At 46.4% G+C, this 24,352-nt stretch overlaps 1 protein-coding gene across 1 annotated transcript; it reads right to left on the bottom strand.

Annotated features, from left to right (window-relative positions):
* On the bottom strand, window positions 1-21,274 carry LOC124594059. The gene is made up of 3 exons (XM_047132409.1): window positions 21,001-21,274; window positions 13,473-13,877; window positions 1-158 (listed from the first exon to the last, which is right to left on the bottom strand). The coding sequence occupies exons 1-3, from the start codon at window positions 21,272-21,274 to the stop codon at window positions 1-3; spliced, it is 837 nt and encodes a 278-aa protein (XP_046988365.1).
* Window positions 21,275-24,352: the final 3,078 nt, after the last annotated feature.

The following is a 24,352-nucleotide window of genomic DNA, read 5'->3' as shown; positions in this document are numbered from 1 at the left end:
TCAGAAGTGTATCTCGCAGAAGAATGGCAGCGGCAGCTCGCAGTCGCAGACCTTGAGGACGCCCCTGATCTCCATGCAGACACACCGCCGAGTCTCCCGTGACCGCTGCGGGTGGCCTGGCAGCCAGTTCTTGAAGGCCAGCAGTTCCAAGGGCTCACCTGTAGCACACACGACAGGACAAAATACTGACAGTAAAGCGATGAAAGCTCAAACGTGTCCGCTATGAGACCGTCCCGATCGCGTTAAGGGAATCAGTGGACCATAAAAAACCGATACCGGGAAACATATCACTGACTGCGAAAAATGGGCTACAGCATAATGGAGGTAAAGAAGTCAGCATTAGATGAGTCTGTTATTTGTAAGGAGCGTTCAGAAACAAAGAAACCAACCAGAGGTTGTAGACTGGAAACGGAGGAAGGGCTTGTAATGCCACTGTCTACGGAACAAGAACAAGGTGTGGTCCCTACAAGAGCGCCGAGGCCCAAAACTCGCCCCTAGATGGACATGGCCGCACACCCTCGAGACTACAAAGCGAGCACGCGCTCACGGAGAACGTCCACTGCACACAGTTGCGCTGTAAACGGTGGAATGGTGACTTCAAAAGAAGAGCAAGGGGGTGCAGCGCGTTTTCTGACATCCGAAGGAGTGCAGGAAACAGAAATTCCTTGAAGAATGGCACAAGTAAATGAAGAGCACCGCACATCCGCTTTAAGGGCCAAGGCGTGGCACAACCGATTCAAGGAAGGACGGATGTCTTTAGCCGACGACGCATGATCTGGATCGATACGTAATATTACTGGTGCCATTTTCCAGCCAGTGGATGCCTTCATTATTAAAGATCGGCGCGGCGAGCTACGGCGGTGGGTGTTGGCCCAAAAAAAAAAAAAAATAAAATAAAATAAAAGGCGTTGAACACCATGAGACGTAACTTCTGAGGTCATCAGTCCCCTAGAACTTAGAACTACTTAAACCTAAGTAACCTAGGGTCATACCACACATCCATGCCCGAGGCAGGATTCGAACCTACGACCGTAACGGTTGCGCGGTTCCAGACTGTAGTGCCTAGAACCGCTCGGCCACTCCGGCCCAGAAGTCGGGTTGAGCATTGGAATTGCAACAGACAGACAGTGCCATTCTTCGATTGATTTCCTTTCTCCACACTGCTTCCGCTATAAGGTAACGCATAAATCCCTTTGCGCTTCTTTCGAAGTCTCCATTTCTCTGTTTTCAGCGCTACAGAGTATGGTGAATTATCGACGCTTGCACATGATGCCCGCTCTGTCGTAACATGGATGTGCGCCCATGTCCCTCTAACAGCAAATATGAGTTCTCAGCGCTCATGTAGGGACTCCAGCTTCTTCCTTAGGCGATCACCTCAGCGATTTTAATTTTACAACCCGTGGCTCGCTTTTTTCTAATGCACCTTCCACGCTGGTGTGGAGACAAACACTGTGGACGCTATATCGCCAATAGCGAAAGATATTGATCAGATACAATTTTGTTCGAAGAAACATACCAATAAACTAAAATTTCTGACTAGAGCTCCTTAACATTAACAGACGCAGTTCCTCAGGAAGGAACGCTGCTGCCACATACTTTCAACCTATTGGAAAGAAAATGGTCTATTGCATGATGAGCGACGTTCGTTGACCACACGAAATTTTGAAAATTGCCATAATGTCACCTGGAAGTATACGACCTTTGTAAATGCTTGTATAATAATGTGTCACGTTAGCGATAGCTTCAAAATGTACAAAATATTCACATTACCGGTTTCGGCAAGCAGCTACCGCTTTGAGATGTTCCAATGTTATTTATAATCCGTCTTGACTGCTAAAAAATGTTTATTCACATGGCCGGTTTCGGTTCCTCTAGAACCATCTTCAGATCTGCAATTTCAGTTACAGTAGCAACCCGTCCATTCACAGCAACCTTCACATGCTGCGTCACATCGCGCAGCATGTCACGTAACGTAGCATGTGAAGGTTGCTGTGTATGGACGGGTTACTCCTGTAACCGAAATTGCAGAACTGAGCCTATGTGGCAGAGCGGTTCTAGGCGCTTCGGTCTGAAACCGCGCGACCGCTAGGGTCGCAGGTTCGAATCCTGCCTCGGGCATGAATGTGTGTGGTGTCCTTAGGCTAGTTAGGTTTGAGTAGTTCTAAGTTCTAGAATACTGCTGACCTCAGAAGTTTAGTCACACAGTGCTCAGAGCCATTTGCACCATTTTGCAGAACTGAAGATGGTTCTAGAGGAACCGAAACTGGTCATGTGAATAAACGTTTTTTGCAATCAAGACGGATTACAAATAACACTGGAAAAACCAGTGATTGCAGTTATCCCATCAGACATTATGTCTGTTTTTGCAAAGTCTTGAGATATATAACAAAAATACAGTTAGGCAATTCGGACAGCTTGAATGAAGTCAGCTAAAATATTTCAATGAACATACATCATATCGTCTCATGATATACTTTTTGCTAACGTAATAAATAATTATACAAACGCGAAGAGATCTTTCCAGGCTGCAAGACGATAATGTGCCACTTTGGTGGCGGAGCTGTAATCTTGTGGGGATGTTCCAATCACTCAGTCATAGAATGCTTGATAGTTACTTGTATTAGTGTAGTTATTGTCGTGTTGAGACCGTGCAACATCTCAAATACGCTAGCAACTTACAAGTGTCAGTAGTGCACAGAAGTAACTGTCCGGATCTACTGAGAAGTGTCAACGACGGGTTTGAGTGGACCTCGGGAAGTTGCTGCAGGAAGTTGAAAGCTCATGGTTCACTCCTACATATGATCGGTGGCATTACCATAACCAACAGGTTCAAAGACAGAACCGTCTTGAAAGTTTAGAGACAAATGATAGTAGAGTAATTTCACATGGATCTGATCTATATTCACGCATTTTAAAACACCAGTCAACGCAGAATTACTGCAGTTAATCGTTCCAAAGATGGATCTTCTTGATGGTAACTTATTGCTTGGGTAAGAGATAAGAGTTCATTGGTATTTCTAATCCAAGTTTCATAGTGAGGGCTGGATGAGGTAAAATTTTAATAGTTTTTTAATAACGTGATAAGGTAAAGCTGATGAACAAATTGTCAAATTCTCAAACGTGCTTTTGTGTGATAAACGACAGAACCTATGATCACTGTCACGAACCAGATAGCGGAAAGTGAATGTTACAAATGGGTGTAAAGTGAGCTCAGATGAATAAAGATGAAAAACAATAATATCGTCGTAAAGAGCAACACACAATCCACGCTGAGTTCCATGTCTTGGTCCAGAAACCAAGGTAGCAAATACACTCCTGGAAATGGAAAAAAGAACACATTGACACCGGTGTGTCAGACCCACCATACTTGCTCCGGACACTGCGAGAGGGCTGTACAAGCGATGATCACACGCACGGCACAGCGGACACACCAGGAACCGCGGTGTTGGCCGTCGAATGGCGCTAGCTGCGCAGCATTTGTGCACCGCCGCCGTCAGTGTCAGCTAGTTTGCCGTGGCATACGGAGCTCCATCGCAGTCTTTAACACTGGTAACATGCCGCGACAGCGTGGACGTGAACCGTATGTGCAGTTGACGGACTTTGAGCGAGGGCGTGTAGTGGGCATGCGGGAGGCCGGGTGGACGTACCGCCGAATTGCTCAACACGTGGGGCGTGAGGTCTCCACAGTACATCGATGTTGTCGCCAGTGGTCGGCGGAAGGTGCACGTGCCCGTCGACCTGGGACCGGACCGCAGCGACGCACGGATGCACGCCAAGACCGTAGGATCCTACGCAGTGCCGTAGGGGACCGCACCGCCACTTCCCAGCAAATTAGGAACACTGTTGCTCCTGGGGTATCGACGAGGACCATTCGCAACCGTCTCCATGAAGCTGGGCTACGGTCCAGCACACCGTTAGGCCGTCTTCCGCTCACGCCCCAACATCGTGCAGCCCGCCTCCAGTGGTGTCGCGACAGGCGTGAATGGACGGACGAATGGAGACGTGTCGTCTTCAGCGATGAGAGTCGCTTCTGCCTTGGTGCCAATGATGGTCGTATGCGTGTTTGGCGCCGTGCAGGTGAGCGCCACAATCAGGACTGCATACGACCGAGGCACACAGGGCCAACACCCGGCATCATGGTGTGGGGAGCGATCTCCTACACTGGCCGTACACCACTGGTGATCGTCGAGGGGACACTGAATAGTGCACGGTACATCCAAACCGTCATCGAACCCATCGTTCTACCATTCCTAGACCGGCAAGGGAACTTGCTGTTCCAACAGGACAATGCACGTCCGCATGTATCCCGTGCCACCCAACGTGCTCTAGAAGGTGTAAGTGAACTACCCTGGCCAGCAAGATCTCCGGATCTGTCCCCCATTGAGCATGTTTGGGACTGGATGAAGCGTCGTCTCACGCGGTCTGCACGTCCAGCACGAACGCTGGTCCAACTGAGGCGCCAGGTGGAAATGGCATGGCAAGCCGTTCCACAGGACTACATCCAGCATCTCTACGATCGTCTCCATGGGAGAATAGCAGCCTGCATTGCTGCGAAAGGTGGATATACACTGTACTAGTGCCGACATTGTGCATGCTCTGTTGCCTGTGTCTATGTGCCTGTGGTTCTGTCAGTGTGATCATGTGATGTATCTGACCCCAGGAATGTGTCAATAAAGTTTCCCCTTCCTGGGACAATGAATTCACGGTGTTCTTATTTCAATTTCCAGGAGTGTATATTTGATCAACAGCATATGGAGGCTTCAGTAACGGTACACGAACTCCTAATTTAGTAGAAAGGCGAGATATGTATCTCCTGAGGTCGTCAGTCCCCTAGACTAAGACCTACTTAAACATAACTAAGGGCATCACACACATCCATGCCCGAGGCAGGATTCGAACCAGCGACCGTAGCAGAAGCGCGGTTTCGGACTGAAGCGCTTGGAACCGCTCGGTCACAGCGGCCGGCTGAAAAATATTACCATGACGTCGTCACTATGTTTTTATCCTGTTCTTAAAACAAGCTGAAATTTGGAAATTTTTGGTAAGGTCTTATGGGGCCGAACTGCTGTGTTCATCGGTCCCTAAGTTTACACACAATCTAACTTATAGTAACTTACGCTAAGGACAACACACACACCCATGCCCGAGGGAGGAGTCGAAGCTCCTACGGCGGGACCCGCGCGAACCGTGACAAGGGGCCGTTTAATCGAGTTCCTAACCGCAAAAAAGGTGCCTCCATTTGATAAACATGGGAGAATGGAAGCTGTATACGGTGATAATTGTATCGACATCATGATGAACTTGTCGGGAAAAATCGTAGGTTATCGGAGACACAGCTCTCAGTTAATGTGGGGAGAGGGTTTGCAGGTCGTCATCGCAGAGCGTCGGTACAGACAACCGTGTGCACAGTGGGTGTACAGAATTCTCTTTCTTGGCATGAGAGAGGGGATACCGGACGTCTGTCAATTATTTTATTTGAATTTTAAGCCTGAGGATGATGTCTCCCTTAAGAACCCTGTGACAGGTGATGAAAGCTACGTTCCCCATTTTGACCACGGAAACAAGAGAGTAATAGTGCAGTTCCGCCACAAAGGATCACAGACGCCAAATAAAGTCAAGACCATTTCATCAGCAGGCAAAGTCATGGTCGCAGTCTCTTCGGATGTTCAAGATGTGGTGCACTTGGAATTCATGCTAACAGACACCACCATAATCTGGAGGATAGTGCGAGATCCACAGAAAACTGAAGCATGAATTCGAAGAGTTCGTCTAGACACGAAGCTACCTCTCGTTCAGGATGACAACGCTAGACCAGACCGGAGCGCTGCGACATCTACAGCAATCTGACGCCTTAGGTTCACTGTCATCGATAATCCTACATACAGTCCCGACTTGGCCCCATACGGTCTTCATCTGGTTGCATAACTAACAGAAGACCAGCGCGGACTTCACCTTGATAGTGACGAAGTGGTGCAAAGAGAGGCGGGGTGGGGCTGTGGCTCCGTCAACAAGGATAAACATTCTACAATGATGGTGTCAACAAACTGGTCGCCCGTTTGGAGAAATATATTTGTCACCAGGGTGATTATGGTGAGAAATAAAAATGTAGGCATAATTAATGATGATGTGGAATGCTAATACTTTTGGCAAAATTAACTGTAAATTATCTGTTGCTTGTTGATTACGTAACTTCGCGACAAGCTCGTTTGCGCATAAGTGCCATTATCAAATGTTCCTGTCGATATTACATTTATATATCATTTTATTCTACATCTATGTTATAATATAATGACATTTTATGTCATACTTACGTCTAGATGGAGTCACGTGAAAGAATCGTTTGGGAACATAATTTCTTTTAGGCACCATATTGGTAACGTATTTACTCTGTGTAGAAGAATGATAGCAAAATTGCTCATTCCTTCCAACGTCAACGCAGTGTAACCATGAGATTATATCTTATACGGCACTTAGGTCTAAATCGAGTGTCATCCATAAATCATCTTAGAATGGAAGTTATTTTATGTACCTTATTGTTATTATGGGTCACTTTCTGTAGAAATTTCGTTTTATGTTTTGATAGTTGTAAAATAATGGATCGTTCTAGCGATGCTTTTTGTTTACAAGTGCCAGCCGGGGTGGCCGAGCAGTTCTAGGCGCTTCAGTCCGTAACCGCGCGACCGCTACGGTCGCAGGTTCGAATCCTGCCTCGGGCATGGATGTCTGTGATGTCCTTAGGTTAATTAGCTTTAAGTAGTTCTAAGTTCTAGGGGACAGATGACCTCAGAAGTTAAGTCCCATAGTGCTCAGAGCCATTTGAAGCATTTTTGTTTACAAGTAAATTATATCTTAAGTATTTAGAGATTTTTTGCCGGCGATATTGTGCTTTATGTAGATATGCCATCTAAGTGTTGTCTATCGTTTTTTATTTGTTTTATAGTCTTCATCCCTTCTATTTTTCTACTGCGTCAGTAAAGCGTTCCAGATAACATGTATGTGTGGAGTCCGTCTGTTTGTTTAGGATGTCGTTCCGATAACAAATTTCCAGTTATTCCGAAATGTTTATGGTTTGGCCTTTTGGTATCCTATGCGGAATTTTCGAGATGTTATCAGCTGTGTTCGTTCTAAGGTTTTTATTTTTTAAGTGTAGATAGAAACTTGATTGGTTGCTTTCGAACACTCTTGTGTGTTCTTTAAACTCGATACTAAAACTCTGTCCTGTGTGTCCGATGTAAAACTGTTGCAGTCGTCACAGAAAATTTTGTGTAAAACTGGATTAGAAAAGATCTGGACGTCGCTTTCCCTGGTCTCGGCTTTGTTTTTAAGAAATACGAAAGTACGACTAGCATTTCGCACTACCAATATGTTACAAAGACGGTAGCAGGAAAAAGTGACGTCCCTGTCATCACTGATCTAGGTGTATATAAAATTTACTGGGATGACTGGAACAGTTTTTAGATCGAACAAAGAGCACTAAGTTTTAGACTCAGATTTAAAGAACAGTCCAGTTTTTATCTACACTTAAAAAACAAATATCAGAGACCGAACACAATCGAAAACGCTTTGAAAACTCTACATAATATACTAAAAGATGAGACCATGAACAATTTGGAAGAACCGGAAACTTATGCGCACGCAAATACATATCCGAATAATATCCCAAACGAACAGACCAACCTCGGACTTAAAAATTATCTGTGAAACTTTACCGACCCAATAGAAAGACAAATGGGAGGAACACAACACCATAAACAATAAACAATAGACGATAATAAGATCGGACTTTTACATAATGCACAATACTTGTGGCAAAAATTATCTTACTACATACGATATAATTTACTTATAAACATGAAGCATCATTGGAACGCTCTGTCACTTTACAACTATCCAGAAGTAACAGGAAAATTCTACAGAAACTAAATACGCGATCTGTCTTAACAACATAGTTCACAAAAGAAATTACGTTCGAAGATGATTAAGGGAGGTCATCCGATCTCGACGTAAGTATAAGATAAAATCTCAGAGAACTATTACATAGACGTAGAACAAAGTGATGTATAGACGTAATGTCGGTAGGAACAGTTGATAATGGAACATATGGCAAAACTTGTTTGTCCTGAGCTTAAGTGATCAACCAGAAATAAACAATTTTGTCAAAAGCTTGCACAAGATGCCATACCTTGATCTTACGAAAGCTGCGAGTGAAACACAGAAGAAATTTTTTAATAAAGTCCGTTTTATATAAAAAGCTGTAAGAGTTTTCACATGTAAAACTGGAGGCATTACTTTTCACCACGACCTCGAAGTTCCCCACAGATAAACACTGCCGTAGCAGACTAGCTATGGCAAAAAAGGCATTTCTGGCCAAGATAAGTCTACTAATATCAAATACCGGCCTTAATTTGAGGATGAAATTTCTGAGGATGTGCGTCTGGAGTACAGCATTGTATAGTAGTGAAACATGGACTGTGGGAAAACCGGAACAGAAGAGAATCGAAGCATTTGGGATGTGGTGCTATAGACGAATGTTGAAAATTAGGTGTACTGATAAGGTAAGGAATGAGGAAGTTCTACGCAGAATCGGAGACGAAAGGAATATGTGGAAAACACTGATAAGAAGAAGGGACAGGATGATAGGACATCTGCTAAGACATGAGGGAATGACTTCCATGGTACTAGAGGAAGCTGTAGAGGGCAAAAACTGTAGAGGAAGACAGAGATTGGAATACGTCAAGCAAATAATTGAGGACGTAGGTTGCAAGTGCTTCTCTGAGATGAAGAGGTTAGCACAGGAAAGGAATTCGTGGCGGGCCGCATCAAACCAGTCAGCAGACTGATGACCAAAAAAAAAAAAAGACACTGAAGAGCCAAAGAAACTGGTACACCTGCCTAATATAGTGCAGGTCCCACGCGAGGACACAGAAGTGTCACAAAACGCCGTGGTATGCACTCGATTAATGTCTGAAGTAGTGCTAGGGGGAACTGACAACACGAATCTTGCAGAGCTGTCCATAAATCGAAAGAGAACGAGGGTGTGTAGATCTCTTGTGAAGACCGCGTTGCAAGGCACCTCAGATATGTTCGATAATGTTCGTGTTTGGGGAGTTTGGTGGCCGGCGGGAGTGTCTGAACTCAGAAGGGTGTTCCTGGAGCCACTCTGTAGCAATTCTGGAAGTGTGGGGTGTCCCATTGTCCTGCTGGAATTGCCCATATACGTTGTAAGTTACAACGGACATAAATGGATGCAAGTGATCAGATATGATGCTTATCAAGGGTTCCATATCACTCCAACTGCACACACCCCACACAATTACAGAGCCCCTACCAGATTGAACAGTGCCCTGTTGACATGCAGGGTCCATGGATCCATCGGGCCGTCTCGATACCCGTACACGACACAGTTTGAAGGGAGACTGGTCCGACCAGGCAACATATTTCCAGTCATCAACGTCCAATGTCGGTGTTGACGTGCGCAGGCGAGGCATAAAGCTTTGTGTCGAGCAGTCATCAAGGGCACACGAGTGGGCCTTTGGCTCCGAAAGCCCATGTCGTTGATCTTTTGTTGAATGGTTCGCACGCTGACATTTTTTGACGGCCCAGCATTGATATGAGCAGGAATTTGCAGGGTTGCACTTCTGTCACGTTGAACAATTCTCTTCAGTCGTTGTTAGTGTCGTTCTTGCAGGATCTCTTTTCGGCCGCAGCGACGTCGGAGATTTGATGTGTTACCTGATTTGTGATATTCACGGTGCACTTATGAAATGGTCGTCCGGGAAAATTCCCACTTCATCGCAACCATGCAGATGCTGTGTTCCACCGCTCGTTCGTCGACTATTACACCATGTCAAAAGTCAGTTAAATCTTGATAACCTGCCATTGTAGCAGCAGTAACCGATCTAACAACTGCACCAGACACTTGTTGCCTTATGTAGGAGTTGCCTACTGCAGGAGCGTATTCTGTCTGCCTACATATCTCTGTATTTGAACACGCATGCCTATAACAGTATACTTAACGCTTCAGTTTTAAAGGTTACGGTCAACCCTCCTTGCCTAGGGACGCCAGATGAAAGCTGATGTCGTCAAGCCCTGAATGAAAATTGCGCAACGGATAACTGGGGAGGAAAGTTTGAGAGCACTACCTAGAGAGCGTGCCCTATTCTGTACGATACTAGGCAAGGGACTGGAGGGCTCACACGCTGATGTGTGGGTCCCTGCATTCTACACTCCTGGAAATGGAAAAAAGAACACATTGACACCGGTGTGTCAGACCCACCATACTTGCTCCGGACACTGCGAGAGGGCTGTACAAGCAATGATCACACGCACGGCACAGCGGACACACCAGGAACCGCGGTGTTGGCCGTCGAATGGCGGTAGCTGCGCAGCATCTGTGCACCGCCGCCGTCAGTGTCAGCCAGTTTGTCGTGGCATACGGAGCTCCATCGCGGTCTTTAACACTGGTAGCATGCCGCGACAGCGTGGACGTGAACCGTATGTGCAGTTGACGGACTTTGAGCGAGGGCGTATAGTGGGCATGCGGGAGGCCGGGTGGACGTACCGCCGAATTGCTCAACACGTGGGGCGTGAGGTCTCCACAGTACATCGATGTTGTCGCCAGTGGTCGGTGGAAGGTGCACGTGCCCGTCGACCTGGGACCGGACCGCAGCGACGCACGGATGCACGCCAAGACCGTAGGATCCTACGCAGTGCCGTAGGGGACCGCACCGCCACTTCCCAGCAAATTAGGGACACTGTTGCTCCTGGGGTATCGGCGAGGACCATTCGCAACCATCTCCATGAAGCTGGGCTACGGTCCAGCACACCGTTAGGCCGTCTTCCGCTCACGCCCCAACATCGTGCAGCCCGCCTCCAGTGGTGTCGCGACAGGCGTGAATGGACGGACGAATGGAGACGTGTCGTCTTCAGCGATGAGAGTCGCTTCTGCCTTGGTGCCAATGATGGTCGTATGCGTGTTTGGCGCCGTGCAGGTGAGCGCCACAATCAGGACTGCATACGACCGAGGCACACAGGGCCAACACCCGGCATCATGGTGTGGGGAGCGATCTCCTACACTGGCCGTACACCACTGGTGATCGTCGAGGGGACACTGAATAGTGCACGGTACATCCAAACCGTCATCGAACCCATCGTTCTACCATTCCAAGACCGGCAAGGGAACTTGCTGTTCCAACAGGACAATGCACGTCCGCATGTATCCCGTGCCACCCAACGTGCTCTAGAAGGTGTAAGTCAACTACCCTGGCCAGCAAGATCTCCGGATCTGTCCCCCATTGAGCATGTTTGGGACTGGATGAAGCGTCGTCTCACGCGGTCTGCACGTCCAGCACGAACGCTGGTCCAACTGAGGCGCCAGGTGGAAATGGCATGGCAAGCCGTTCCACAGGACTACATCCAGCATCTCTACGATCGTCTCCATGGGAGAATAGCAGCCTGCATTGCTGCGAAAGGCGGATATACACTGTACTAGTGCCGACATTGTGCATGCTCTGTTGCCTGTGTCTATGTGCCTGTGGTTCTGTCAGTGTGATCATGTGATGTATCTGACCCCATTAATGTGTCAATAAAGTTTCCCCTTCCTGGGACAATGCATTCACGGTGTTCTTATTTCAATTTCCAGGAGTGTATATCTTTTATTTTAAATGAATTCCTTTAACTTGACTCCTTTGTGATTTTTAGGGAATGTTAAACACTGATGACAACTGATTATTTATTTTAAACATTATCGCTGAACTTTGCAACGATTGGAGCAATTGATCCAGTTTACAGATATTACAATTTTACACCTTATAGCTCTGGTATATTGTATACTAATCTGCACGCACAATTCTACGGGCAAGAAGGACTTGCGTTGGCCAAATGTATACCACCAAATTCTCCCAATATTTTACATGGGACAACCACTATGTGAGGAGGATAACGGGAAAACTGGGACCAGATACATTAACATAGGGGATCAAATTTCCGAAATTAAACGAGAACATTCATTTCCTTACACAATCCGAAGCTGGGAATGAAATAATTGTTGCAAACATTCAAATACCTCTCTACCACGCGTGAACATCGAGACAGCCGCACTGAGGGCATGTCTGCTCACTTACCCGTCTTCTCTAACACTCCCAGAATATCGCGGGCACCCAGAGGTCTTCCTGGGCCCCGGTGGAAGGGATGGTCGAACCACTTGGCCGTGACCAACCTCTCCACCCCAAATCTTGTGACACTCGAACCTGCCTGTGCTGTCTCTCTGATCCATTACCGAGGAGTAAGGTTGACACTACTATACAACAGAACTACTTTCCAAGATTTGGCCATGCTTTATGGAAAGGTGTGAGGAGGTTTAGGAAAGTTCATGTGCAGATTCACATTCTCGTACAAGAAATGCATAATACACGACACACATAAATATGCATTCGCCGATGACATTGTAATTCAGTCAGAGACAGCAAAGGACTTGGAGGAGCAGTTGAACGGAATGGACAGTGTCTTGAAAGGAGGGTATAAGATGAACATCAACTAAAACAAAACGAGGGTAATGGAATGTAGTCGAATTTAGTCCGGTGATGCTGAAGGAATTGGATTAGGAAATGAGACACTTAAAGTAGTAAAGGAGTTTTGCTATTTGGGGAGCAAAATAACTGATGATGGTCGAAGTAGAGAGGATATCAAATGTAGACTGGCAATGGCAAGGAAAACGTTTCTGAAGAAGAGAAATTTGTTGAGTATAGATTTAAGTGTCAGGAAGTCGTTTCTGAAAGTAATTGTATGGAGCGTAGCCATGTATGGAAGTGAAACATGGACGATAACTAGTTTGGACAAGAAGAGAATAGAAGCTTTCGAAATGTGGTGCTATAGAAGAATGCTGAAGATTAGATAGGTAGATCATATAACTAATGAGGAGGTACTGAACAGGATTGGGGAGAAGTTTGTGGCAAAACTTGACTAGAAGAAGGGATCGGTTGGTAGGACATGTTCTGAGGCATCAATTTAGTATTGGAGGGCAGCGTGGAGGGTGAAAATCGTAGAGGGAGACCAAGAGATGAATACACTAAACAGATTCAGAAGGACGTAGGCTGCAGTAGGTACTGGGAGATGAAGAAGCTTGCACAGGATAGAGTAGCATGGAGAGCTGCATCATACCAGTCTCAGGACTGAAGACCACAAGTACAACAACATGAAGACTGACACATTTCTTTCCACCCGTCCACATCGGTTCTGTTGCACCCGCGGCCGGCCGCGTCGTGCAATAAAAATTAGCGGCGGAGCCGCTTCCGTTTGTAATTCCCGGTGCGAGCGAGCAGCGAAACCTGCTGTTTATGGAGCGGGAACTACTGTATCATTTCAAGTTCTTCAGTCCAGAGGATTGTTGTACGAACACTGTCCCTTTGGACACGATGCATCATGTTACAAACACCGACGGTTTAAACGATGGCACAGAAGAAATGGAAACTGACCCGCATCAGTGTGGAAGCCGCTTCCGGCGTCGGCTTGTATGCCGACGAAGACGTCGCTGGTGACGTTGTGCCGGTGCAAGGCGGCCAGCAGCTCCTCGGCGTGGGAGTCTGTGCGCGGCACGGCCAGCAGGGCGGCCTCCCCGCGGCAGGCGGCGGCGGCGTCGTCGCGGCCCTCGGACAGCGGGTGCAGGCGCAGCGCGCTGCCGTCGCCGGCCAGCCAGTAGCCGCGGGGCAGCGCGGCGCCCGCCGGCTGCTCGCAGACGAAGGTGAGCGGCCGCGAGCACGGCCACACCGACAGCCCGACGCCGCGGCCGCCGCGCGGGCCGCTCAGCGTGCAGCAGTCCTCCAGCGGCACCACGCCCTCCTCCTCCCACTCGTGGAACGCCAGCTTCTTCACGTCGTCGCCTGCCGACACGCACTCGTCACCAAACCGCACCGCGACTGCGGCACTTTACTCTTACCACGACATGCTGACCCCTTACTGCTAAATCTATAAGACACTGTGTGCACTTGGAGTCGTATTTCATTTACAGTATCTGTGCAGCAGAGGGCACGGCTAGCTACGAGGAAGTACTACCTAACAAAGACAATATCATCTTCAATGGCGACCAAAAAGTAAAAGTGGCTACCTGTTCTCTCTTATACGAACGACATGTACACGGCTGGCCATTAAAATTGCTACACCAAGATGATAAACTGGTGTTCATTGGACAAATATATTATACTAGAACTGACATGTGATTACATTTTCACGCAGTTTGGCTGCATAGATCTTGAAAAAACAGTAACCAGAACAAAAACGTCTGGCCGTAATAACGGACTTGATACGCCTGGGCATTGAGTCAAGCAGAGCTTGGATGGCGTGTACAGGTACAACTGCCCATGCAGCTTCAACATGATACCACAGTTCATCAAGAGTAGTGACTGGCGTATTGTGACGAGCCAGTTGCTCGGCCTCCATTCACCAGACGTTTTCAATTGGTGAGAGATCTGAAGAATGTGCTGGCCAGGGCAGCAGTCGAACATTTTCTGTATCCAGAAAGGCCCGTACAGGACCTGCAACATGCGGTCGTGCATTATCCTGCTGAAATGTAGGGTTTTGTCGCGATAGAATGAAGGGTAGAGCCGCGGGTCGTAACACATCTGAAATGTAACGTCCACTATTCAAACCGCCGTCAATGCGAACAAGAGGTGTAACCAATGGCACCCCATACCATCGCGCAGGGTGATACGCCAGTATGGTGATGACGAATACACGCTTCCAATGTGCGATGTCGCCAAACACGGATGCGACCATCATGATGCTGTAAACAGAACCTGGATTCATCCGAAAAAATGACGTTTTGCCATTCGTGCACCCAGGTTCGTCGTTGAGTACACCATCGCAGGCGCTCCTGTCTGTGATGCAGCGTCAGGGGTAACCGCAGCCATGGTCTCCGAGCTGATAGTCCATGCTGCTGCATACGTCGTCGAACTGTTCGTGCAGATGGTTCTTGTCTTGCAAACATCCCCATCTGTTGACTCAGGGATCGAGACGTGGCTGCACGATCCGTTACAGCCATGCGGATAAGATGCCTGTTATCTCGACTGATAGTGATACGAGGCCGTTGGGATCCAGCGCGGCGTTCCGTATTACCCTCCCGAACCCACCATTTCCATATTTTGCAACAGTCATTGGATCTCGACCAACCCGAGCAGCAACGTCACGATACGATAAACCGCAATCGCGACAGGCTACAATCCGACCTTTATCAAAGTCGGAAACGTGATGGTACGGATTTCGCCTCCTTACACGAGGCATCACAACAACGTTTCACCAGCTAACGCCGGTCAACTGCTGTTTGTGTATGAGAAATTGGTTTTTAAACTTTCCTCATGTCAGCATGTTGTAGGTCTCGCCACCGGTGCCAACCTAGTGTGAATGCTCTGAATAGCTAATCATTTGCATATCACAGCATCGTCTTCCATTCGGTAAAATTTCGCGTCTGTAGCACGTCATCTTCGTGGTGTAGCAATTTTAATGGCCAGTAGTGTAACACTCATTTTTCGCTCCTTGAAATAAACGGCAAACAGTTGCACCAGAAGAAACGGCAAACAGTTGCACCAAACAAATTTTATTCCTTTACCTGTTTTAGGCACCTAGTGCCCTTCTTCAGAAGTTTATAAATATCGAATTATTTGGAGCGTCAAAACGTGAGACGTGTGCAGTATGTTCTTCATAGTGCCACTGCATGTGCCACATGACCACAGTAATACGTTGGACACACCGTACTTTTGACACTCACAAATAAACTATTTTTTATAACCCTCTGAAGAAGGGAGGTATCTGCCTTAAACCCGTAAAGAAATAAAATTTCCTTTTTGCAGCTGGTAGCTGATTATTTCAACAATCATAAATGCTGTTGCTGATGGTGGATGAAATCCTATATCTTTCTCGCGCGTGTTTGGTGGTTTCCGTGAGTACTGTGTATGCCAGGGCAAGAGGTTTTCTCCATCCATGAAGTAGTTGGCTGGTCATTCCCTAATCCTACTGAATGGTTGGTCAGACCGGTAATCTTTCAAGGGCGAGTAATTTCTCCACGACGGCAGGTTTTCAGAAACTCATTGGTGGACAAGTTCTAACGGAAGCACCGTACAGAAGCACGATACGCGGGAACAAGAAATGGCCAATCGAAATGCCTTCTTTCTGCTCCTGATACTGAATGGCTGGAAGGCATAAATGTTAAATTAATTCGTAAAGAGTTTCGGGAGGTCTCAAATTCGAGAGGTCGGTCGGTAGCTCTAGTGGTCTGTAGAAGTCGTGGGACCTCTCGAGCGGTATTGGTGTTCTCGTAGCGTATCTCAGAATTCGGGAGAAGGAGGATCCTGATCAGCCTCTTCCTACACTATGGAAACTGAGAGATTCTATAAGTGCGTTCCCGTGCGCAGATGAGGATATCGGTGCTCTTGGTGGGTGTGACTTTTAGTTGAGTATGCAGGTAGTCGGCACGCAAACGCTTAGATGAGATTGCATTACAGAAAGCCATATGGGGGCAGTGTTTTTGGAAATGAGGTGGTATTGACGAGGTTTGGTAGAAGCCAATAAATTATGTCTGTTTCCATGATAATTTGAGAGAGATGTTTTGTGTGACTCTTTCCCTATTGACCTAGAACGGTATTCCTGTGCCATTGTGTGGACTATCAGCGGTAGTTACTAGTAGGCGCTAGGAACCGGTTTACTGAACTGTTAGCTCTGAAAATGTTCTACGAATAAAACTGACAAGATCGCTTAATAAATATCTTTATTTATAACGTTCCTTCAGCTACTGCCACCATCAAATCAAAAGTTAGAGCTTGTAAAGCAATTTACAGCGTCAGTATCAGTAAATCCTACGCGCAATTGGGACATCAGGATGGCAGATAGTGGGAAATTTAAAAAAGGCGGGAAATTCAAAGTCAAAGATAGCGGTGATGGGAAATACAAAAAAGGACAGGAAATTTAAAAAGAATCCGAGATTATGGGATTAGCCCAAATGTACTGCAAAGAAAATTAAGAAATACCAATTCCTGGGTGATCAAAAGGTCAGTATAAATTTGAAAACTGAATAAATCACGGAATAATGTAGATAGAGAGGTGCAAATTAACAGACATGCTTGGAATGACATGGGGCTTTATTAGAACCGAAAAAATACAAATGTTAAAAAAATGTCCGACAGATGGCGCTTCATCTGATCAGAATAGCAACAATTAACATAACAAAGTAAGACAAAGCAAAGATGATGTTATTTACAACAAATGCTCAATATGTCCACCATCATTCCTCAACAATAGCTGTAGTCGAGGAATAATGTTGAGAACAGCACTGTAAAGCATGTCCGGAGTTATGGTGAGGCATTGGCGTCGGCTGTTGTCTTTCAGCATCCGTAGAAATGTCGGTCGATCACGATACACTTGCGACTTCAGGTAACCCCAAAGCCAATAATCGCACGGACTGCGGTCTGGGGACCTGTAAGGACAAGCATGACGAACGTGGAGGCTGAGCACACGATCATCACCAAACGACGCGCGCAAGAGATCTTTCATGCGTCTAGCAATAATTTTTTTTCTTTTTTTTTGGTTCTAATAAATCCCCATGTCTTTCCAAGCATGTGTGTAAATTTTTACCTCTCTATCCATTTTATTCCGTGATTTATTATGTTTTAAAATTTATACTGACTTTTTGATCACCCGGTACAGTGAAGTGTTAAAATGAGGCTTGAAAATGGCCAGATTTGCGGTAAAAAGTTATGTAACCTCCACTTGAAAGGCAAAGATATGCATTAGTTCCGCGAAGCTCAGAGATATTGGTATTCGTAATATATCAGCCTAATACTAAAGTGTTATGTAAGAATGACACCATGGTCAAAGATATGGTTTATTTCCGCAATATTTATGTAAAACTGCGTACACACACATACCTACAGGGCAATATTATAACGATGCGTTGAAACTGCGCATAGTTGCATTACTTCACTTAAAAGTATGCAAGTGTAATTACAGAACTCTATGAAAATTCGGGGTTTTCAGAAAAATACAATGCTCGGATATTTTGGGTTTATTTAATTTATGTAATTTATTTATTTCTCCAATCTACATCCGGACTGGCTGCCTTCTGTTTCGCTGTGATTGGCTGGAGACAGTAAGTAGTCTTACATTACCGACCAACACAATTGGTATAGTTCTGCCATAACGCATTTTTATTCTAATTTACCGCCAGTTCGTATATTTCCCACCACCACTATATTTGATCATTCAGTTCCCCCCCCCCCCCCCCCCCCTCCATAATTTCCCTTCATTCGGCATCCATATGAGCTCTTAGTACGGCTGGCAGACCTCCTTCTACATTTTGGCAGCCCAGGTCTTCGGGATTTTTTCTTTTAGAGTTTGGGAAAACACTCTTTTTGGTATCGAATCCCAGTTGCGATTCTTCTACAAAGCAAATCCTTTTACAAATTAATTGCAGTATTAAGTTAACACAAGTCATGATTAGTGATATGAGATTTCACAACTAAGTGAGTTAGTACAATAATTGAAGAAATCTTCAGTGTCAGATCCAGAATATTACCTATATTCCAGCTTCTCCCCTCAGTTTCCACTATCCCCACCCCTATTACTATCAGTACGAATGCCAGGGATTTTCTGTTTAGAGTGTTTTATTCTTGACTTCAGGTCTAATGATCTCCTTATCGATTGGGTATGAAGCTATAATCTTCCTTCTCTCCCTACCTGGAGGCCAGGAACAGTTTCATGCGGGCGTTCCAAACCAAACAGATCCGAAAGAGTACATCTAAGCATATGAGAATTGCGATTCATGACATTACTTATAAATACCACTGAATGAAAGAAACTGCATTAAGCCACAGTTCTTGATAATTTTTTTGTTTCACCTCAACGAGTTTCTGGCCTGAGCCAATCGTCAGACTGTAACGAGGATATGTTGTACAAATTCCTCACTATTTTTTGTTACGAGGAAACGAAACTGGTTAAGCAAAATATAGTATTTTTCAGAAAGTGTGGCTTATTTTAGTTTTTTTCCTTCAGTGATATTTGTGGAAATAGGCACAGTCTTTTCAAGCCATTGTGGATGCCGTTAATCTCCCCCGCAAATAAATGCATAGGCCAAACACTGCGGACTCAAGTGTGTGGAGTATTAGGAATACATCGTACCGAACCCCAATTAAGAAAAATGCCTGTCTCAAATGCTTCGCAATTGTGGAGGGAAGTTGGGACATATAGCTACTCAAGTGTTCAAAATAATGAAATATCACATGAAAAAAGTATTTAGTCAAGTGTTCAAAACAATGAAATATCACATCAAAAAAGTATTTGATTGACAGTATAGAAATGCTAGTTAACTACACAAGCGTATTTTTGGAAAAAAAACATGATTAACAGGACGAAATCGTGCTCTCAACAATGAATTCGATTCCAATGTGAATGATCTTTGGTAACCCACCTTCTCGGAGTTTACTATGCGTATGTGGTCAGCGTGTTGTAGAAAGTGAAATACACTACTGGCCATTAAAATTGCTACACGAAGAATAAATGCGGATGATACACGGGTATTCATTGGAAAAATGTATTATACTAGAACTGTCACGCAATTTGGGTGCATAGATTCGGAGAAATGAGTACCCAGAACAGCGACCTCTGTCCGTAATATCGGCCTTGATACGTCTGCGTATTGAGTGTAACAGAGCTTGGATGGCGTGTACAGATACAGCTGCACATGCAGCTTCAACACGATACCACAGTTCATCAAGAGTAGTGACTGGCGTATTGTGACGAGCCAGTTGGTCGGCTACCATAGACCAGACGTTTTCAATTGGTGAGAGATTTGGAGAATGTGCTAGCCAGGGCAGAAAAAGGACCTACAACATGCGGTCGTGCATATCCTGCTTAAATATAGGATTTCGCAGGGGTCGAATGAAGGGTAGAGCCACGGGTCGTAACACATCTGAAATGTAACGTGCACTGTTCTAAGTGCCATCAATGCGAACAACACGTGACCGAGACGTGTAACCAATGGCACCCCATACCATCACGCCGGGTGATACGCCAGTATGGCGATGACGAATACGCGCATGCAATGTGCGTTCACCACGATGTCGCCAAACACGGATGCGACCATCATGGTGCTGTAAACAGAACCTGGATTCATTCGAAAAAATGAGGTTTTTCCATTCGTGCACCCAGGTTCGTCGTTGAGTGCCACATCGCAGGCGCTCCTGTCTATGACGCAGCGTAAGGGTAACAGCAGCCATGGTCTCCGAGCTGATAGTCCATGCTGCTGCAAACGTCGTCGAACTGTTCGTGCAGATGGTTGTTGTCTTGCAAACGTCCCCATCTGTTGACTCAGGGATCGAGACGTGGCAGCACTATCCGTTACAGCCATGCGTATAAGACGCCTGTCATATCGACTGCTAGTGATATGAGGCCGTTGGCATCGAGCACGGCGTTCCGTATTACCCTCCTGAACCCACCGATTCCATATTCTGCTAACAGTCATTGGATCTCGACTAATACGCTATACGATAAACCGCAATCGCGATAGGCTACAATCCGATCTTTATCAAAGTCGTAAACCTGATGGTAGGCATTTCTCCTCCTTACAAGAGGCATAACAACAACATTTCACCAGGCAACGCCGGTCAACTGCTGTTTGTGTATGAGAAATCGGTTGGTTACTTTTTCTCATATCAGCACGTTGTAGGTGTCGCCACCGGCGCCAGCCTTGTGTGAATGCTCTGAAAAGCTAGTCATTTGCATATCACAGGATCTTCTTCCCGTCGGTTAAATTTCACGTCTGTAGATCGTTATCTTCGTGGTGTAGTAATTTTAATGGATAGTAGTGTATTTCTAGCAAATCTGTCGGAGTATTCCAGAATATTAAAAATGTAACAGTAAAGTGGTACTACAAATTTTAGTTTGAAACTGACCGTGTGTAACTTATATATCAGCCAACCTTAAGACAGCAGCGCGCGCTCTTCGTTAGGCGGTGCGACTTACCCAGCAGGGTGGTGAACTTGGGCATGAAGGGCGCGTGCCGCCGGATGCCGACCCAGGCGTGGTGCAGGCGGTGCGCGGCCAGCAGGCCTGCGATGGCCCTTGCCTCGGCCGGCGTCTCCGGCACGGCGAGGTGCGCGCCGTCGCGGAGGCAGCGGTTCTCCGCGTCGATGAAGCCGCGCTGCGTGCGGTAGACGCGGTACAGGCCCACGCCCGCCACCAGCTGGTAGCCCGGCAGAAGGCGGCGCGCCGCCACTGCGCACACGTCACGCTGCATGCAGCACAGGTTGGAACAGGGGGGGGGGGGGGGGGCGAAGTGGACGAGGACACCGCTCACACTGCTGCCTCTTCAGAGCAGCATTTCGTGTTTTTGTTTTTTTTTTCCTTTATTGTATTTCGATCCACACCCCCCTCCCAACACCACAACCGCCCCCCGACGGGGGTGGGCTGGCAGCAGCTTATTACGCTGCTCTGCAGCCTACAGACTTTTTAAAATGTAAGTAGAAGTTAAGAAACAATGAAAGCAGGCGATAAAACGGGGACTTAAATTGTAAAACGACGTAAAATTGGGGAAAGTTAAAACATAAAGCAAAGCGTTAGCAAAGCGAATAAAAATACACAGGATGCAGACAGGTAACATAGTAGACAGACAATTAAAAAACATGGCGACAGTCTGGTTTCTGTTTGCAAGAGATATAAAATCACACCCAGCGACAGTATGATGGCTGTTCGCACCTCTTCGGGAAAGACACACAACACTGAACACTCACTGTAAACATTGCGCTAAAATGTCGGCACAAAGAGGACACACCTTAGCCTAGGTCAGATCGGGAGGTGGACCTGAACAGATGAGTGGGAAAACAAGGAGGGCGGGGGAACCAAAGGAGGGAGAGGACCCATAAGGGGGGGAGGGGCATGGCAGACGCGAGAGAGAATGGGAAAAGGCAGAGGAGGGAAATGCAAAAGGACTCAGGGGAGAGAAGGGGGGCAGAGAGAGGGTAGGTGGGGAAAAAAGAGGATGTAAGGGGGGGAGAGGGAGCCCAAGAAAAGGATAGAGGAAGGGAGGGGGGTGAGAAACAGAGTTGATAGGAGGGATAAATGGAGGGAGAGAGGGCATCATCTGGGAAGGGGAATTGATGGAAGCCACCTTGGGAAAGGAGATGATGGGTGGACAGATGAAGGGTAGGGCGAACACAACAGTGAAGACGTGGCAGGGGGCGGGGATGGGAGAGGAGAGGAGCAACCAGGGGGTGAGGGGGATCAAGGTGGCGGGAGGTGTAGAGTATGTAGGTATGTTCGAGGAATAGGAGCAGGAATGAGGTCATAGAGGATCCGCGTGGGGGATGGGAGGCGTATACGGAAGGCGAGGCGGAGTGCATGACGCTCAAGGATCTGGAGGGACTTACAGAATTTCGGGGGGGGAGGGGGCAGATATTCAGGCGGGACTGGCATAACAGAGGATGGGACGGATTAAGGATTTGTAGGTGTGGAGGAGGGTTGAGGAGTCGGAGGCGGTTGTAGGCTTTGGATTGGATGGAGTGGAGATGAGGGATCCAGGTGAGGTGAGGTCAATGGTGAGGCCAAGGTACGTGATGGTGGGGGTGAGCAGACAGGACGGGTGCAGACGGTAAGGGAGAAATCCAGGAGCCAGAAGCAGCGAGTGGTACGAGCGACGATGATTGCCTGGGTCTTGGAAGGATTGAGTTTCAGGAGACACTGGTTAAACCATGCGGCAAAAAGGTCAAGGTGGTTCTGGAGAAGGCGTTGGGGCCGTTGGAGGGTAGGAGCGTGGGCGAGGAATGCGGTGTCATCGGCATATTGCAAGAGGTGTACTGGAGGAGGGGGGGGGGGGGGGATGTTCGGCAACAGTTCGTGGTGGACCTTTGATTTATTAATCACCTGTCGTACCTGGAGTGCTTTGTAACGCCACGGATTGATTTGAAATTTTGACACAATTTAGCATTATAATACGCCCGGGGTTTTAAATAGAGGGTGATTGTAATTAAAGGTAAACTTTCAAACCGCTGTAGAAATAACACCATTGGTCAAAATGACGCATATACTCACAAAACCTAGTAATTAATCAAAAATATAAAGGAAACACTTATAAGCTCATTATTTTTATGAAAATCCCTGAGAGTCAGATTGAGTCTGTAGTTACTGTTATTCTGAGAGAACGAGAATCTGGTCAGGTGCTCTGTCGACGGCAGTTGTTAAGTGAGTGTGATTCAACAAGTGGTGAGTGGCAGGTGGCTGCCATGAGGCTTGCGGCGACAGACGCGTTTCCGCAGCATTCTCTCGCGTTGTCTCTTCGTCTTACGTGGCGGCATCCAGAGGAGAGACAGAGCCTTATTGGAGAGGTCATTGCTGCGTAAGACTTGCTGACTCTCATAACACTCCCAATCAATGTACTGAGCGACTTAAAGGTTTTAGTGAAATGCTACATCTGATAGCTCCCATCGAAGTCTCTAAGTGTCACACTCTAGGAGGACCACTCTTCTAGCACCCTGCGTAGTTTTCAACGGATGCTTATTCAGCCAGCCGAATTTTTTACCAGCATCTTTCCCAGCTCTTGTGTTGCACCCACTTTTCCCACAGCAAAAAAGGGACACACATTCACAAATAAAGTTTGTTTCTGAAAGCAGTCCTTCGCTATGGCAACCTTCATTTGCTTCACAACCTGCAAATATCCCGTGTCCAGAGATTGCCTTTTTCTCGCTCCGTTGATTTACGGTCATTGTCATATAAAGTAAACAGAACTGTTTCACTGTTCGTTAACGATGCTGTTCTCATAGATGTTGTGATGAAACTAGGTGTCATCTTTTCTTTTTGGGGAGGGGGGTACTTGTAGACAATGAGGTACATTGTCAAACACTTTTCGAAAATCTACGTCATCTCTTATTTCGCTATATGCAAGATATCCTTTGTGAATTAAAAAAGCTTGGTTTCACACAAGTAGTTTTTGTAGATCCCCAGTAGATTCGTTGACAGAATATTGTTTTCCTTTTGGAACGTCATAATGTTCGGTCATGAAATATAATGCGAAACAGACTGACAACAGCGATATTCGACCGTAAATATCTTTTATAAAAATGAGAGGACAGTAATTTCAAGCCACGCGACAGTATTCGACGTGCAACATATGCTCGGTAAATGTGAGCTAGGGGACGGTCTGTTACCGCAGTGCATTGAGTGCAAAAATAATTATATCAGGGCAGTCGCCTTCTTCGTTTTGGTTACTGTTAAATCATTTTTAATGCTGGGAGTGTACAATGCAATACCTTTCATTTTACGAGTCAATGCACATTTCAGATATTGGTAAATAGTAATTTCGTTGTGAATAAATTTTAAAAGC

Source organism: Schistocerca americana, chromosome 2 (assembly GCF_021461395.2).
Source record: "Schistocerca americana isolate TAMUIC-IGC-003095 chromosome 2, iqSchAmer2.1, whole genome shotgun sequence".
Taxonomy (NCBI): domain Eukaryota; kingdom Metazoa; phylum Arthropoda; class Insecta; order Orthoptera; family Acrididae; genus Schistocerca; species Schistocerca americana.
The sequence above is the reverse complement of the archived record's forward strand: the minus strand, read 5'-3'. Positions and strand labels throughout refer to the sequence as shown.

Coding starts and splice junctions, on each gene's coding strand:
- LOC124594059 (XM_047132409.1), bottom strand. CDS start 21,274: ATGCAGCGTGACGTGTGCGCAGTGGCGGCGCGCCGCCTTCTGCCGGGC. Junction 13,878..21,000: donor CAAGTTCACCACCCTGCTGG/GTAAGTCGCACC, acceptor GCGTGTCGGCAG/GCGACGACGTGAAGAAGCTG. Junction 159..13,472: donor CGGCTTCCACACTGATGCGG/GTCAGTTTCCAT, acceptor TGTGTGCTACAG/GTGAGCCCTTGGAACTGCTG.